The sequence below is a fragment of the Bacidia gigantensis genome, assembly GCF_019456465.1.
Source record: "Bacidia gigantensis strain McMullin 20006 chromosome Unknown contig_255, whole genome shotgun sequence".
NCBI classification, from domain to species: Eukaryota; Fungi; Ascomycota; class Lecanoromycetes; order Lecanorales; family Ramalinaceae; genus Bacidia; species Bacidia gigantensis.
The window spans coordinates 2110125-2127045 of NW_025408605.1; the positions used below are offsets into that span (position 1 = coordinate 2110125).

The 16921-nt window shown below is 49.6% G+C and overlaps 6 protein-coding genes across 6 annotated transcripts; 2 read left to right on the forward strand and 4 right to left on the reverse strand.

The window, feature by feature from the left end:
- Positions 1-1019: 1019 nt before the first annotated feature.
- On the forward strand, positions 1020-1437 carry KY384_007400 (uncharacterized protein; the record flags this gene model as incomplete). The annotated part of the gene is made up of 2 exons (XM_044815891.1): positions 1020-1044; positions 1280-1437. 2 exons carry the CDS (start codon positions 1020-1022, stop codon positions 1435-1437), a joined length of 183 nt encoding a protein of 60 aa, XP_044667765.1.
- Positions 1438-6926: 5489 nt separating this feature from the next.
- KY384_007401 (uncharacterized protein) lies at positions 6927-8730 on the reverse strand (the record flags this gene model as incomplete). The annotated part of the gene is made up of 2 exons (XM_044815892.1): positions 6927-8307; positions 8693-8730. 2 exons carry the CDS (start codon positions 8728-8730, stop codon positions 6927-6929), a joined length of 1419 nt encoding a protein of 472 aa, XP_044667766.1.
- Positions 8731-9401: 671 nt separating this feature from the next.
- KY384_007402 (uncharacterized protein) lies at positions 9402-10483 on the reverse strand (the record flags this gene model as incomplete). Its single annotated transcript, XM_044815893.1, has 2 exons — positions 9402-10369; positions 10477-10483. 2 exons carry the CDS (start codon positions 10481-10483, stop codon positions 9402-9404), a joined length of 975 nt encoding a protein of 324 aa, XP_044667767.1.
- A 363-nt stretch (positions 10484-10846) lies between these two features.
- On the reverse strand, positions 10847-11870 carry KY384_007403 (uncharacterized protein; the record flags this gene model as incomplete). Its single annotated transcript, XM_044815894.1, has 2 exons — positions 10847-11695; positions 11754-11870. 2 exons carry the CDS (start codon positions 11868-11870, stop codon positions 10847-10849), a joined length of 966 nt encoding a protein of 321 aa, XP_044667768.1.
- Positions 11871-12520: 650 nt separating this feature from the next.
- KY384_007404 (uncharacterized protein) lies at positions 12521-15299 on the reverse strand (the record flags this gene model as incomplete). The annotated part of the gene is made up of 3 exons (XM_044815895.1): positions 12521-12937; positions 13011-14478; positions 14530-15299. 3 exons carry the CDS (start codon positions 15297-15299, stop codon positions 12521-12523), a joined length of 2655 nt encoding a protein of 884 aa, XP_044667769.1.
- A 435-nt stretch (positions 15300-15734) lies between these two features.
- Positions 15735-16315, forward strand: KY384_007405 (uncharacterized protein; the record flags this gene model as incomplete). The annotated part of the gene is made up of 2 exons (XM_044815896.1): positions 15735-15886; positions 16183-16315. 2 exons carry the CDS (start codon positions 15735-15737, stop codon positions 16313-16315), a joined length of 285 nt encoding a protein of 94 aa, XP_044667770.1.
- Positions 16316-16921: the final 606 nt, after the last annotated feature.

Genomic DNA, 16921 nt, shown 5'->3' on the forward strand with positions numbered 1-16921 from the left:
GAGGGGCTGCAGGAGTCGCGAATGGGACATGTACTTCTTCAAATGATGCTGATGTCGTGTTCGTTCCCGCGGCAGGACAGGTATCACCGGGCGGGGAATCTCAAGTAGGTCAGGTCCAGATATCAAGGTGAGGAAGTGCGTGCTTGGGTGCGATAATGAATATGCTTGCTATATCAACATCCGAAGACAAACACTATGAGTCAAGCACTAGGACTAAATGCTCGTTATCCGGTCCTTACATGGATTCCTTTAGCACCAGATTGAAAAAGGCCGATGCATCTAATAGTGATGTCTCCCATCTACTCTAAAAGGTAGCGTTCAGCAGTCATGATATCCAGGATGGGAGAAATCTGACTTGCTGTGCCTCTAATAGTCTGTATTCACTTGAGGACAAGTGGGAAGACGAAGATACTGTGCATGCGTAGTGAGGATTCCCTGTTAATGAAAAGTATGTACTCTTTTCTTTTTCCTTACGCGCTTTTCTAGCCTTGTGATACCTGAAGAACGACTGTAGCTATTAGAAACAACCTCATCCAACGCATATTAAGTACAAGAACGGTTGAGGGCAAGTTCGTCGAATTATGGCCGTGTCAGATCTAATTATCTGAGGAGCTCCAAGGGAACCTAATAAGGAGTTTGCTTTATGAGTTTTCCCTAGAAGCCAACTCTTTTCCTTTTGGAGTGGCTTCCAGCGGCTGATTCTGACCAATGGAAACTCGGACATGGAGAATTAATCATTTTCTACTTCATATTCTGGCTCGTTATCACGTTGTCGATAAGCTCTGCAGACCTCTCTAGACGTTCGGAGCTATCTACGGGTGAAGCCTGTAAGGCATTCCTATTTTTTTCCAGGAATTTTCCTCTGATTGACAGGCTAAGAAATATCATCTGGCACTGATATTGAAGCATTGGCAGGGCTCTGCACTGTTGTTGGATGCAGTTCCCCATTCCAGATGGCAAGTCGTTTTCCTCGGAGTAGTCCAAAAGCTTTTGTTCGCTGCCAACTGTACCTCTCGCGAATGACATCTACTACTCCTCCGGGCGGTAGGCCGTTGTCAGGGTGCAACGAGAAATGATATGCTATGAGTCCAGCAACCTAGGAAGTCGACCAAGGTCTTTAGAGTTCAGTATGACAAGTCTACCATTGCCACGGAGAATGAAGTCCCCGTCTGCTTCATAGGCGCTCCGTTCTGAATACATAAAGCGTCTCTGCCAGGGGCGAAGACAGTGTTGGCTGAGCGTTGAGAGAAAGACGATCTGAAGCCGTTGATGTCGACAGATCCAGCTACTACAAGACCTCTTCTATCCCCAGGAAAGTCCCTCCGCATCGAATCCAACGTCAGTAAAGCAGGAAATGTGTCTATGTCCTTCCAAGCGCCCATCATGTTGACACCGTTTCCAGATGGCACAACTATGACCGCGCCATACAAGGTTTGAAGGAGAGTGAATATACCGTTAAGAATAGACCATAGACGTTTAGTCGCTTCTGATATTTGCGTCACTCGGAGTGTACTGAATGCCCACGTTATGATCGGCTTTTTTTCCCGCTCGGTTATTGTTGATAATCCTATGTCATGGTAAATCTGAGTGAATGCCCAAATAACATCAGATTGTGTGGTGTCGCTCTTCATGATATTGAGATCTAAATCCTTAGACACTCCGCAAACTCGGCCTGTGACCAGACTAGCAACGCACGAGCCGTGTTTGGTGGAGTCGTCATCTCTTGATGTATGTGCTACACGGTCAGAGTAATGCCAATTTAGCCGACCAGGAAATTCCTTTACGGACTGTTAGAATCCTTAGGACATTCGGTGCTGAGTGACCGTACATTGAGGTCGGGGTCGATACCATTCTCGACTACATAAATCTTCGCCCGATCTATCGGATGATGTTGATAGACGTAGTCTCTCAGCTGGTCTACCTTGTAACCAGGAGCTTGGGACACGAAACGTAGATCGGCTGCAGCCCCTGCTTGGGTAATATCCAAGGTATGATTCGAGCTCGTTCTGTTATAAGGAGAATCAACTGGTCTCAAGAGCGATGTCTGCTGCCTGAATACGACGGGCTCGTTCAGCGAAAATTGCAACTTTGCGTGGCTTAGTAGTGCATGGATTCGCCCTTTCATGAACTCACATCTGGAAACGCTGTCCTGAACACCTCAATCATCCCTTCCCGGAACTTGACAAGCCAGTAGCCTAGGCCTGTTCTAAGCCCAGGGAACTCTTTGAAGGCGGTCGTGTGTTTTGAATCCCTCAAGAATTGGGCTACTCGCTGGTTCATTTCTAATTGCTGTGTCGAATACACAATATACTCTGGCGGGTCATTCGAGGGATTATGCGAGATAGCAGAACTGTTTGAAGAGATCGATTGGTTTAGATCATCTGGAACCCCAATGCAAGCACTTTGAACGCACAAGAGGATGCCGACAATTGCGTGGAAGAACATATTGAGCGACGTGTTACTACATTCCAAGGACGAGAAAATATCCAAGTTCAGAGCCTTGGTGCAGCGGTCATCCCCAGAGAGTCAAGCGGTTTGGTTTTCTCAATTATGAGTAAATGTCAAACGTGTGTGACGACAAGGGCGCTTAGGGCAGCGGGGTCAGACACCTAAGTAGCTTCATCGCAGCATGATCTGGCCACTCAGTGATGGAAAGGCATGGGGCTTTGGGATATGAATAGCAGGATCTGAACCAAAGCACAGAATGTAGAGTCGGCTCAAACGACCTCATGCAAGTCTTGGAGGATGCAGCCTCACAACAGCTTACCGCTCGTACCATGAGCCGATTCCTCACTGGAAGAAGTCGAGTTCCCAATTAGTGGTGCCTGGTGAACGATCAAATTACCCAAGACATCATCCATGAAAGCTTTTGAAGTCCCAATAGATGACTGGTAAATCTGAGGAAACCCTGATAGACTTCTCTAGTCAACTTCGCGTGTGCAAAAGTGGGTTGACCGGTCGGTAACGCACCGCTTGTAACCTACGTCGCTTCTTCAGTAGCCGTCGCTTGCAGACACAAGGTAGGCTGCCCAAACCCTCGGTGAGAATTCAGTGAAGATACGCGATCAGGGAAGAGACCCGCAAGTTTCCCGAACCTTGCACACGTCTAAGACAAAACGTGGGGAACGTGGTCGTTGTATGTTGCTATGTGAAGATATGCATAGAATCACGGGTATTGGAAGGTGACCATGCTCAGTCCTCCCATCACCATGTTCAGCCTCACCTCGACCCCACATCTCCTCCCTAGTTCCTGTAAACCTTCCCATGCCCATCATAATATCCGCCAAACTCCCTGAGCAAGCATCCCAACAACCTCCCACACTCAGCCTTGATATTCGGAAAGATACGGTCCTTCTTCAAGGAATACTTCCTCAGCGCCGCCTTTGACCTAAACACATGAACAGCTCTACCCTGGTGCACGGCATCGAGAGCGTCGGCGAGATTGATATGATGGTTCGAAAGTGCCTGCTCACCGCACCCACCATATCAGCAAAGCATTCCTCACCACGCCCACGCCCCTCAAATCTTGTGGAAACACGCAAAGGAACAAGAGAGCGAGGCAGAGTATGGATAAACTCACCTTCTTCATCTGCGTCTTACTCCCAAACACGCCGCTCAAGCCTACAAGTCTGCACAAATTCCTCCACGCAGCAAGGCTGCTATCGTCCGTTCCGAAGACCTGGTTGAAGGAGCGGACCATGGCGAGGCGGAATCTATCATGACGTTTCTTCTCAGCTCTTTTTGACAGGGGTATGAACTTTTCAAGGCGGGCGTATTCGTCGCACGAGGACGCGGTGGGGTTGTAGTTGAAGTTTGGGTAGTTGGCGAAGAATGTTGCGAGGGGGTAGGGTTGTGGGGCGGGGTTTGGGGCGAGGGTGGTGGCGGATGCGGTGGTGAGGGGGAGTGGTTGGATGAAATGATGTTGGGGAGGGGCTATGGTGAGGTCTGCTGGGTGAGTCAGGCTGTGCCTTTCAAATGAGTGGTCTACAAGAGAGCGGTGGAGAAAAGAAAAGGGATGGCGTGAAGGGACTTACTGTTCAGAGCGGCTACTGTTGCTGCTGCTACGCTTGCAATTCCACCGTCATTGTTGCCGGGGGCTCTCGTCGAAGATGCCATTTTTAGTTTGACAGACCTAAGCGATGTTGGATGAAAGATGAAGCTTTTCTATGGAAGTAAATTCCTTTTGTAGTAGGAGAGAGGCAAACAACCAGAGTTGCAAACCAACACGTGTTGAATGTGCCTAGCGTCTCCTTGATGCAGGTAACCATGGAAGCAATCGGTATCCATGCGTGGGTCTTTCAGGACCATCTTTGCTCACCTTAGGTTTTCCCTTACTCTCATGTTTGTTTAGATGCGTGCCCACTGCCCTTGTCTTACTGTGAGAGCACCAAAGGAGACAAACATCATCTTTATCCACAATATAGCCGGACAAGACGCCAAAGGCTTCAAGATTTGTTGTCCCTCTCGATGAAAATTACCAAACACGGATTACAAGCACTAAATGACAAACGAAGGGCCTCAGGGATCTCAGAGACGGCCAAGGAAGAAAAACGCGAAAGACTCGGAAGTGCGCCTTGGTAGCGAACATCCTAGTCTTGCTGAACTTCAAAGAAGATGAAATAATTTTTGAATACAACTAAAGTGACTGCGACATCTAGCATTCCCTCGCTCTTGAAACCGGAAACGAAGGCAACCGTATCGGCACGTCCTCGCTCGCCCACAAGCCCGCCGCCCCGGCATAATCTACATCGGTTGTCAGCTCCTCCCCTTCTCAAACACGACCCGGGAAGATACTCACAAGCCAGAAAACACACCATAAACCCTAATCCATTCCCTGCCAACACCAACCTCTCGCTCCCCAGCATTAACCCACTTGCCTGACATGCTAAATCTACAGCCAAGACCGCTAACGTCGAGATGAGGATCCAATTCCTTTGCACGGCACCGACTAGGAATATGCAGGTGAGAATGAACCATGCCCAGAGCCATATCGACAGCGCCTGCGTGAATTCGTTGGGGTCAGAGTAGGCGTTCAGGATGCCAGAGCCGGGGATGTAGATGAAGGCGTATGAGAAGTTGAAGGCCGCGTAGGACGGGAAGACGGTGGCGCAGAAAGTGTCGCCGGCTACTAGGGAGGATATGCCGCTGGTTACATTCAGTCAGATTGGGCCGATTCGATAGACTATCGGCTTTCTTCATGTGAGAGGGGGTTACCTTATGAATTGGCATATTCCGCCGAAAAAGATCAGGACGCCGAGGAGGATGTTCGGCGTCACGATACCGCGGGCGTGGACGCTGTAGCAGCTTATGAGGAATACGCCCGTTGCGAAGGAGAGGAGGCCGAGGGGTGAAGCGTCGCCTGCTTTCGACCGGGATGGTTGTGAAGGTTCGTATATCTGCTGGGGTACGGTGCGGAGACTTTCTGGGTCGCGTGTGTTCATGTAGTATTTATCTTCGAGGGACGAGACGTTGGTGCTTGACATGTTCGCGTTCGAGAGCCTGTTTGACATTCTACTCGACATTCTGCTCGGGGCCATCGGCGTGGTCGACATGATGAGCTTGAAGGAGCTCTGCAGCAGGATAGAAGGTTCGAGGGGATTATGGGAAGTAAAGGGAGGCCTTTAGCCACGCCGTAGAGCACGGAGCATTGTCTCGGGTCATGAGATCCTTGTCTCAACGAGGCCATGGTATGAGAAATGTCACGCAAAGCGGCTTGAGACCTAATCTCCCTTAGCGGAATCAACGGTCGTGATTGTGTAACGGTGCTGCAAGCGCCAAAAGCTGGGGAAACCGTTGAACGTGCATGTTCTCCACAAGCTTGAACTCACTGTTACCTGTCTTGTCATCGCGGTGTTTATGCCACCAGAGGACGCGCTCACGGTATATGTCGGCATCCACAGCTGCATCTTCAGGTCTTTGATGGAGATGCAGCATCGTCGAAGCAAATAGCGGGATTGCGCACCGTAGCTGTCCTATCAAACACCTTTGAGCGCAATTAAGTGCGATTGATGACGTCGGAAAGGTTTCGTTAATCTTTATGCGCAACCAAGAGTCCGTGCTGGGATGCGCCTAAAGAGTGAGGGGTTTCAACTCAGGCCTTTTCTGGTGGTCGATCCCCATAAACGGCCAACGGCGATGCATTCATTGCATGATCAAAACGATCGTGCAGCATTCTCTGCATCTTGCAGACAAGACAGATGTCTTTTCAGATAGATCTAGACTTCGAGCTTTGCGGGGGTCGATCAGATAGTCGACGCTTGTTCTGTGCTCGACATGCATATGCCGATGTATGGAGCCGAGGTGCTTGATGCTACCCTGACTACTGAGCTTTCCATTATTGACTCTGGAGAATGGTTCGCGTGGGAAAGAGGAAGGAAGGTGGTTGACAGAGCAGTGACTGGGCAATGCACTCCACAATCAGTGCCTTGCTTTCGGACTTAAGATTTACCTAGGTCCGCGGTGAAAGAAATCGAGTGAAGCGGGTGTCCTGCTGGTAGTGATGGGAACTCAGATTGGGAGTAAAAGAGGATCGCACTTGATCACCTCGGTCAACAATATCAAAAAACAAATAAGGGCATCAAAGCGCTCTCCGAACGTTGATGGGGACTTTAATCATTGCCAAGCACAGAGCACGGACCAAACTCTGGTGATAGAACGCGACTAGTCGACGCTACATACTCTGACTTAGCTTGCTCTAAGACTTCAATTGATCTTGCTCCAATAAAGAAGCGGTGTCTCCGTCGAAGGATCACTGTCTGCGTTATCGGAGCCCATTCGGAGCAATCGACTAATCTTGCGTTGGCAAACAGTAGTACAGCTCGCCTATCATGGCCTCGACCAATTACTCCCATACGATCTCTTCGAGCTGTATGGAAATCAGGTCGTACGATGGTCGAGCCCGTCACTGTCATAGCGTCCATCAACAGCTAGCCAGGCATCTCTCCTTCGTTAGCTTGCTGGCTTTTTCCATCCACCGGCTCTTCAGATTCCAAGACTGCCTCTAGCACAGCTCCAGTCCCGTTCTTTACACTTTCCACCGCCTGCCCTAATGCTGCTTCCAATTCACCTACCGTGGCTGCCTTCCCAGCCCACAGTCTCCCACCAGCTGCAGCTTTGGCGATCCCTGCATAGTCCGGCCCAGGCTCAAACTCAATGTGAAGATCCCTATTGCTGACCTTGCTGCCCTCTCCCTCGGGATGAACGATAAGCAGCGATCGTCTTGGCGCATTCCATCCCTTGTTGTTGATGACGATAGTAAGGACCGGAAGCTTGTAGCGCTGACTGATCCAGTAGACAGATCCGGGAACAGAGAAGAGGAAGGTCCCATCGCCGACAATCTGGCATACAAAACGCTGTTCCCCGCGATCTTTGGTGGCTAGCTTAATGCCCAAAGCGCCGCCTCCTGACCAGCCAAGGCCTCCGCCGCCACAGTTGAGCCATGTACCGGGGATTGTAGGCTTGACCTGGTCTGCTACGAAAGGCGTTACGGTAACGGCTTCGACAGCAAAGATACTATTATCAGGGACAGCACGGCGTATGGCTGCTGCCAAGTACGACGGATTCAGCTGATTGGAGATCGTTGGCAACGCTAAGTCTGCTATGCTCTCGTCACGGTTCGTGCCGGAAGCCACCAGTCTCGTCTGCCTATCTTTGCTCATTGAGTTGATTTGCGCCAGTTTCTCCGGCATTGTGTTGCTGTACTCGACCATCTTCAAAACACGACTTTCGCTTATTTGATGAAAAGCGGTGAACGTGTCCGCTTTCCAGCGGCCTTCGCTCGGTAGATAGAACACCGGCATCTGACATTTCAGGGGATCTGAATCAATGTGGAAGATTCGGGCCGAAGACTTTGGTTTACATCGCGTTGGGATCCAAGGAACGTCGCAGTCTGCGACGATGATGACATCTGCGGTAGTAATGCTATCATCCATACCGTATCTTAATCCCAAGTAGCCGGGATGATCGTTTGGAAAGCACATATCACTGCCACCTGTGTCGAGCACTCTGAGTCCTGGAAAATTGTTCACTAAGCGGACTAAGGCTTCAACGGTCGCATGATTTCTACCACAATATCCTGTAATCACTAAGGGTTCCTCGGCTTCAAGGAGAGCTCCAGTAATTAGGCGCACGACATCCTCAGTCAGTGCTGCTGGGCCAATACCTTCCCACATCCGCTTCTCCAAGGGATAGCTCTCAATCTCCTCCTCCATGGCTTCCCTCGATCCAACGAGATAGACTGGTCCTTTTGGGTCAGACATGGCAAATTGATATGCGCGTCCAACCATTTGTTTGATGTTGACGCCGCGCCTGATCTTCAAGAGTGTTATTATTAACCATATTCCACTTGACGGATTCTACCTCTTTCGAAGGCAAAATGAGCGCATGGTCTCCGTTCTCAAACAACTTCTTTCCAGTGGATCAAAGGCCAGAGCAGGGGTCGCATGAAACAAAACGAAAGTCGCCATTTCAACGTACCTCGCCGCTGTAACGACAATACTGCTTCAAAATAGCTCCCTGGTCAGGAACATCCTGTATCCAGTGGATATACTCTGAACGACTACCTCTCAGCTCCCCCTCCATTGTATACGGGCTCAAGCCAGCAAAAATAAGCACAGGCGCCCGCCCGCAGCTTGCGTTGTGAACTGCGGCTCCAAGCCCCTGAGTACCGACATCCACGTGCACAATCACGCACTGGGGCTCATTTGTGAGACGAGCGTAGCCATCGGCCATGGAGAGAGCGACCATCTAGAGGGCGTTAGGATTGAGAGCAGGCCGAATCAGAACAGTGGAATTAAGGTGAAGACCAAGGCGTACCTCATTTGGACATGTTATGATGTTCGGAAACTGCGCCGGCTTATCGCGTTGGCCACGTACGATGGATTCGAGAAGAGAAGGATGATCTGAGCCTAAATTGACAAAGCAATGTTTGATGCCTAGCTGTGGAAATTTTAGTATTGCCCTAGACCGGCTGAAGATCAACGAATCAGTGAACTCGCCTCCCACAAAGCCTCAAAGAACGCGTCAGAGGCCGTATATTTCCTATCTCTTTGATTAGCTATTGACAGATGACCGGAGCAATGAAGCTGGAACCGTACATGGTAGCAGACCTGGGCGATCGCGGTCGATATAAAATTATCAAGGAGCTCAACTGGTAGGCAAGTAGTCGAGAAAAGTCGCAAGTGGTTGTGATTCGAGAATGATGTCGTTTCTCCGCAGAAGGAAGGTCGGTTCCCTTGCAGCGGCTATTGGCGGCTAATGACGATGGCTTTTGAAGCGATAGATTGCTTGTTTCGTGATCCAAATCTCGGGTTTGACGGTCAGAAGTTTATGTCTAGCCATCGTACTGGTCATTTCGTTAAGCTCATACAAAAGCACTCTGAATGTTGTCACTCAATGCTGCCTCAAAGTGAAGAGCCATTCATATGCCCTTCTCTTCCAATATTCTTCCCTTCAGCCTCACTGGACTTGAAGAATTGTGGAAAGCACTCCCTCAGCTTCTCCAAATCCGTAACCTGATACTTCGCCACCGGCTGTTTTGGCAACGGATCACCCTCCTCCATCTTATGCACAACAGTCCACCCCCATTCCGTTGCAAATCTGCAGTTCAACGCACTATCATCCACAAAATAGCAATCCCCTCTTCGCCCGTCTCCAACACTAACACCCGCCTCCCTCTCCGCCTTCTCAAACATCTCCCTATGCGGTTTCGCCACCAATGGCACCTGCGCATAATCACAATACGTGATTCCTTCAAAAACACTCTCTAGTCCCAGTATTTTGATCACCCGCTTCGCATGCGTAATGTACGCGTTCGTGAAGAGCCATAGCTTCACCTTTTCTTTATCGAGCCCTTCTAATAGCCGCCTCAACCCGGGATCAGGTTTGATGAGCTGGTCCATTGGTAACGTGTCGTCGACTTCGCGGTTGTAGGCCATGGGATCGATCTTATGGTGTTTGACGAGCCCAGAGATAGCCAGCCCGTAGTCGGTGTAGTATTTGGTGTGTAGGAGGGTGGCGTCTGCGGAGGAAAGGGAGAGGTGTTTTTGGAAGTATAGATCTATCGTGGCAGCCATATGCTCTTGAACGCGGGCGGATCTGGGATAGAGGCAATTGTCGATGTCAAAGAAGATGACAGGCCTGGCATCCGTTGGCATGGTGGGTGAGTGGATTTGAAATGTTCGATGTATGAGGGATTCAGTGAAGATTTTGGGGTAACGTATCAGTCTATTGCTGGATGAAACAAGATGAATGATGGAGCGGACAGACAGCGGTAGAAGACTGGAGGCATTGTGGTTATAGACGACATCATGAATGTTTGTGAGGAGTTTTTGCGGAATCGTCGGAGAGGGCTGCAGGACAAAATTGATATCTTGGCGCCAAGACTGGGCTGCTACCTTACAATGGAAGGCAAGGCTCGCTATTTCTCCACATGCTGTTTGGAGCCTTGTCAGTCACCCTCTAGTACACGCAACTTACTAGCCATAGTTTCTGAAGGGCTCATGAGCCTCTAGACACCCTAGGCTCAGTGAATCGGGGAGACTTCCCCGAGACGAGAATCTTTAGGCTCGAAGGAAGAATGTGGTTCTGCTTTGAACCGTGTGTATTGGTGAAAGTTGAAATTTCTGGTCCGTCTTTGGCTGTTATGGCTGTGTCATGGTGGGGTCGAAACTCTGGGCTGTGCAGGTAGTTTTGGGGAACTATCTCTCTGAACAAAGATTTTTCACGGTAGATTTCATGTCAGAAATGGTTCAATTCATCATCTTGGGCGGCGTTTGCACACATCACTCGGTCGATTGTTAGACGAATGAGGCGCACCCGCCAGCAAAAACGCATAACTATCGGCTGCTCAGCCTGTAACATCCCCACGTGCAGCTCGATTCTTCCGAACATATTCCTCATCCCATGCAGGAAGTGTTCCCATGACTCTACCACTAACCAATACTTCAGTGTCGGCAGCCCACGGATTGCTGCCTCCACCCTCGACAAATGGTTCTCTCAAGCCCGGCGGCTCCCCCGTTTGCCTCTTCCACTCTTCGGCCATCATTAGGCCTCTCCGTTTATTCATTCTCGCTTCATATCGTGAAGCAACACGGTATAATTTACTGTCCCCGTCTTCGCTGAGTCCCTCGTAAACCATGAAGGGCGGCGGCCTCATGATGAGTCCGGTAGGACTCTGTTTTGTCTCACTATCTTTTTCGACCTCAGCCCAGGCGAAATTCGACGCTTCGCTTGGGGTATTAATGAGAGTCTCGCACACTGTCACTTGGTTCATGACTCCAGATAGCGGGAAACGAAGCATTTTGAGCGTGACTTGACGTTCCGTTTCGTCATAGTCAGGAGCATCGCTACACAACCAAATAGTCCAGTCTTCAGGGTTAAGGCTCGGAGGTATAATTGTCCCCTCTGGATTGAATGCCGACCAGTCTTTTCGAAGACAAGTCTGGTCGACCAAAAGATAGACAAAATGGCAAAAATTGATCGAGCCTGTGTATTGTCGCGGCGGACGAAGCTTTTCCTCGTAGAATTCATCGATCTCATCGAAAGAGGAACCTAAGAAAGGTAAGGGAGCTGGTTCTGAAGTGATTTCATTGGCGTTGCGCTCGATCTCTTCAAGGATACGATCTAAGGACGTAGCTGACGAGGTAATATTTAGCCATGAGTGATCTAAAGGCCGCCTGGCAAGAATATTGAAGTACTAAAGAAAGATCCAATCAGTCATTTTGACTATACTTGGAGACTATGGCTGCTTCTACCTCGTCTGGAGGCTCAGCCAAGCAGAATAAGGGACAGTATGTAGTTTTGAAGTTGTATTTGAATTGCGATGTGTTTTGCTCCTCATCCTCATTAGCACCTTTTGAATTATGACCCATGTCGAGTGGAATTGCGAAGAATATTGCAATTGTCTACGCTCGAGTGTGATATTGACAAAATTCGGTGCTTAGACGTTTGACATGGCGCCTCTTCATTTATGCGGTGCTGCAGATAGTCAGGCGTCTATAAACAAGGCTCCCGCATGTTTTCTCACCAACGAAGGAGGGTAGCTGCATGTGAGCTGAATGTCATTCGAGACATTCAGACCATTAGATCGAATCATTTTTACTGTAACCACTTGCGACTAGGGCGACATGCATCACTAGCCAATCGACCGACTTTGTTGCCTGCTTGGCATCAGCGCAGTAGATCCTACGCGTGAGATTCTGAAGCCCACTTCGACGCGGAAGATATTGTTCCACGGCTTGTTGTGTCTTAGACACTCTCCGTATCCACATTGTTTGGTTGCGAGAGTTATTTCTACAGGTGAAAGGATGAAGACCATATGACGAGGCAGAAAAGAACTAAGCAGTCATGCTTGAGTCTATTTTGCATGTCGCAACACGGTCTTAGAGACTCTCGCTTTGTAGACAATCTATCCACCTTATGATCTCTATACCAAAATTCTATTTCGAACATTTCTCAACATCTCAACGTTCACATCATATCTCCTCGTCTTCATCTGCGCCTTTCATCAAGGGTCCTCTTATCAGGCCCCGTTCGTCTGAGGCGGCAGGGGTTCACAGTTCCAGATTTCCTCCGCATATTCCTGAATGCACCTATCGCTGCTGAAGAAGCCCATTCTGGCAACAGAGGTGATGCATTTCTCAAGCCACGTGTCCGGGTCCTTGAAAGCTTCATCAACAAGCTTATGGGTCTCGACGTAGGAATTGAAGTCGTCAGAGACAAGATAATAATCGCCGTGGTCAATAATGCTATCACAAAGAGGTCTGAAGCGATCGGCGTCACCGAACATGCCCCCTTTGACGGCTTCGAAGACCTTAGCGAGGTCGGGGTCGAGTTGGAAGTTGCCGAATTGATGAGCGTGGCGAAGGTCTTCGACGTCTTCTGCCAAATGGCCAAAGAGGAAGATATTCGACTCGCCGATTTCTCGGGTGATCTCGATCTAGAGACAGAGGCTTGATCAATGGTTGCCCAATGAAGTAGTAAAGTAGAAAGGGGCAAAGGAAAAAGCTCACATTAGCTCCATCACACGTTCCTATAACCAAACCACCGTTGAGGACAAATTTCATATTACTGGTGCCTGAGGCTTCAGTGCCCGCGGTCGATATATGCTCACTGATGTCAGAAGCTGGAGTGAGGATCTCGGCTTTGCTGACGTTGTAGTCCTCCACGTAGATGACCTTCAAGAGATCGCCAACGTCTTTGTCGTTGTTGACTACCTCACCTACGGCGCAGACAAGATGAATGATAGTCTTCGCCATCCAGTAGCCTGGCGCTGCTTTACCACCAAAAATCGATACGCGTGGGGCAAGCTTCTTGCGCTCTTCTGGACTTAATGCTTTGATCGTTAGGTAGCGATGAATTACACCAAGGATGTTGAGCTGCTGTCTCTTGTATTCGTGTATGCGCTTGACTTGAATGTCGAACAGCGCCTTGGGGTTTACACTGACACCAGTTGTATTCTTGATGTGCTCCGCCAAGCGCATTTTGTTAGCGACCTTGATCTCCTGCCATTCTTTCTTGAAGGCTTTGTCATCAATAAACGCCTCGAGCTTGTTGAGCTTCGTCAGATCTGTGAGATAGTCATAACCACCCAGCTTAGATGCAATGAGATCTGATAGACGTGGATTTGCTTGGTGAAGCCATCTCCTTGGCGTGATACCATTCGTCACATTCGTGAATTTGTCTGGGCCATATATCGTCACAAAGTCCTTCAGGATAGTGGTCTTGACTAGGTCAGAGTGCAACTCGGCAACACCATTGACTTTGTGGCTTCCAATAGTGGCAAGGTGAGCCATTCTGACCATCTTTGGCTGGGATTCCTCAATCAGGGAGACCCGTCCAAGCATATCACGATCTTTGGGGAATTTCTTTTCCACCATCTGAAGGAACTTCATGTTGATGTCATATATTATTTGTAGATGCCTTGGGAGAAGATTCTGCATCAAAGGTACGGACCACTTCTCCAGAGCTTCTGGCATTACCGTGTGATTAGTGTATCCAAAGGTATTGACCACAAGATTCCATGCCTCATCCCACTCTAAGCCTTCCAAATCAACAAAGATACGTTGTAATTCCACAATAGCAAGGGTTGGGTGGGTGTCATTGATCTGTATCGCAACATTATCGGCAAAGGCTGACAAAGGCTTCTTCGATTTCTTGAAGCGGCGGACTATATCAAACAGAGATGCTGCGCACCAGAAATACTGCTGCTTGAGGCGAAGCTCTTTACCTTGGTCAAAATTCTCGTTTGGATAGAGCACCGCAGAGATAGTTTCTGCTCGCTGCTGATCGCTTACTGAGCCCTCATAGTTGCCAGAGTTGAACTTTTGGAAATCAAATTCGCCTTTTGATGCTTGTGAGGACCACAGACGGAGATTGTTCGTAGTTGGTGTTGCATAGCCTGGAATAGGGACGTCATATGCTATAGCATCCACGACCTCACCTCCCTCCCAGACTGCAGTCGTCTTGCCTTTGTCATTGCTATCGTCAATATCAGCTTTTGCGACCAACCAATTCTTGTAAATTGCTCACGTCTTTTTGCTAACCCCTCCGTAGAATTGGATGGGTACCGATACATCATGTCTAGGAAACTCCCAAGGATTGAAATCAAGCCAGTAATCTGGCACCTCCACCTGATAACCATCCACAAGCTCCTGCTTGAATATTCCATATCTGTACCTAAGCCCATAGCCCCATGCCGGGAAGTTCATGGTTGCCATACTATCCAGAAAACAAGCAGCAAGACGACCGAGGCCACCGTTCCCGAGCGCTGCGTCGTGCTCTTGTGATATGATGTCCTCCATTCTGAAGCCAAGTTCACTCAGTCCTTGTTTGGCAACATCTTTGAGCCCTACGTTCAGCATTGCATTGTCAAATGCTCTGCCCATCAGGAATTCCAACGACAAATAGTATACCCGCTTCTGATCGGCAAAGGTCTGTCTTTGCTGTGTCTTGTTCCAGTCGATGACAAGTCTGTCTCGGAAGGCAAGGGCAGCGCCGGAATACGCGGCAAGCTCATCACAGTTGTATAGTGATCGGGCGAGCGTAGTTTCAATGTGTCGAACCGCCTCATCTTCGAATTGCTCTTTCGTGGTGAAGCCCTGGGCAGAATGTTTCTTCCAAGCCGATCTCTGTCCCTCGGGTATACTGGATTCAACGTGTTTTATTTCACCAGGCCCAAAGCCGGTCGCTGTTCGCTTGTGCTTCGGGCGAGAGATGCCCTCGGGGCCAATTGGGCCTTTCAGGTCAGAAATGCGAGCGCTGGTGGAGGGTTTGCGTTGGCGGGCAGTCGTGGTAGCCATTGTGGGCGGTGGAGAGGAAATGACAAGATGAGAGAACTCAATGGACGAGATCAAGGCAACTCTAGCTTATGACCAAAACCCCTCAGCTGTACAGAAGCATCGGCGAGCCCACTGGAAAATTTTGAATTGTTGAGTGCTGCTAGAGAGCTTTGAAGGACGGCGGAAAATCAACCCCACGTTCTGGGCCGTTTCTTTATCGATAGACTTCCTTGGAGCGCCGTTTCCGGTCTGAGCGGGCTTGGCAGGGGGTGGGGCAACGGCTGCATTATTCTGTCCCTGTCAAGGTCAAGACCAGTGGAGGATTGATGCTCTGGGAATCCTTATGTTCTGCTAGCATGGCTGGCGCAAGCTTTTGATTTGCAAATGCCATGGTCCTTCTCCTCAAGCTTGTGGTCAACTTGTCACACAGCTCTACCACCATCAACCTCCATATTGATGCCTGTGACAAAGGCTGATTCATCAGATGCGAAGAAGAGACATGCTGATGCTACATCTGAGACATCTGTAAGCCTACCGAGTGGCACATTCGACAATAATTTCGCTCTATTCTCCGGTGTATTGGGCACACCCGCAAACGACTCGAAACTGTGAACGACGCGTCAACGTTGGTACCGTCCGCCTCAGCAATGTCAATCATTGGCACTTACAGACCTGTGCCACTCAGGAGGGGACAAATGGAATTGACTCGTATCTTCTGGGGCCCGAACTCTGCTGCGAGACCTTTCGTTCCCTGGACGAACGATTCAGCCCACGGACAAGTGTCGGGTCACACCAAACAGAAGAGGAGGAGCCAAAAATGAAAGACCGATCCATACATTGCAGACTGCTCCTTTCGAGCTATTATACCATACAAGCCCCGGCCGTGGCCTTGTGGCTCCCACAGACGCAATGTTGATAATGGAGCCTCCACGCTTCTGCTCCAGCAGCCGAGGGATGATCGTAGACGTGCCGAAGAACACACTCTTTACATTTATGTTGAAGCATCTGTCAAACTCGGACTCCGACACCTCGAGTGAAGGCTGGAACTAGAATCAGCTGGATTGAAAGATCTCCCAGGTGATGGGTCCTCGCCTTGTTGCGGTAAGTGGTCCCAGCATTGTTGACAAGACAATCAATTCCGCCGAACGCGTCAATTGACGCGTCGGCGAGCTTTTCCCAGTCTGCCTGACTTGTGACGTCTGTACGCTGGAAGCGCATGCAAGCTGGCATGGCTGAGACGGTCTGCTCCCCTCCATCCTCGTTGATGTCTGCTACGACAACCTTGGCGCCTTGTTCGGCAAAGGTTCTTGCTATGCCTGCTCCAAAGCCCGAGCCGCCACCTACAGAACGAATCAGCTACATTGAGGCTTTGATTGGGAGATACCCGCGCCTGTCACGATGGCAACTTTCCCAGCAAGCCGGCTGGCATTGATGATTACGGACATGCCAGCTTTTGCTCTGTTTCCATTTAGCTTTGGAAGCGTTTGAGGTGAGTTTGCAATTGCAGATAGAACTCAACTACAAATCGATGGGCCTCTGAAAGCCTCCTTCTGAGCCAGACTGTGCGGGGTCACGCATGAGTGTGGGGAAGCTCTCGGCTTCCTCCGACCCACGCAATGATCGCAAAGGGGCTGCCCTACCAG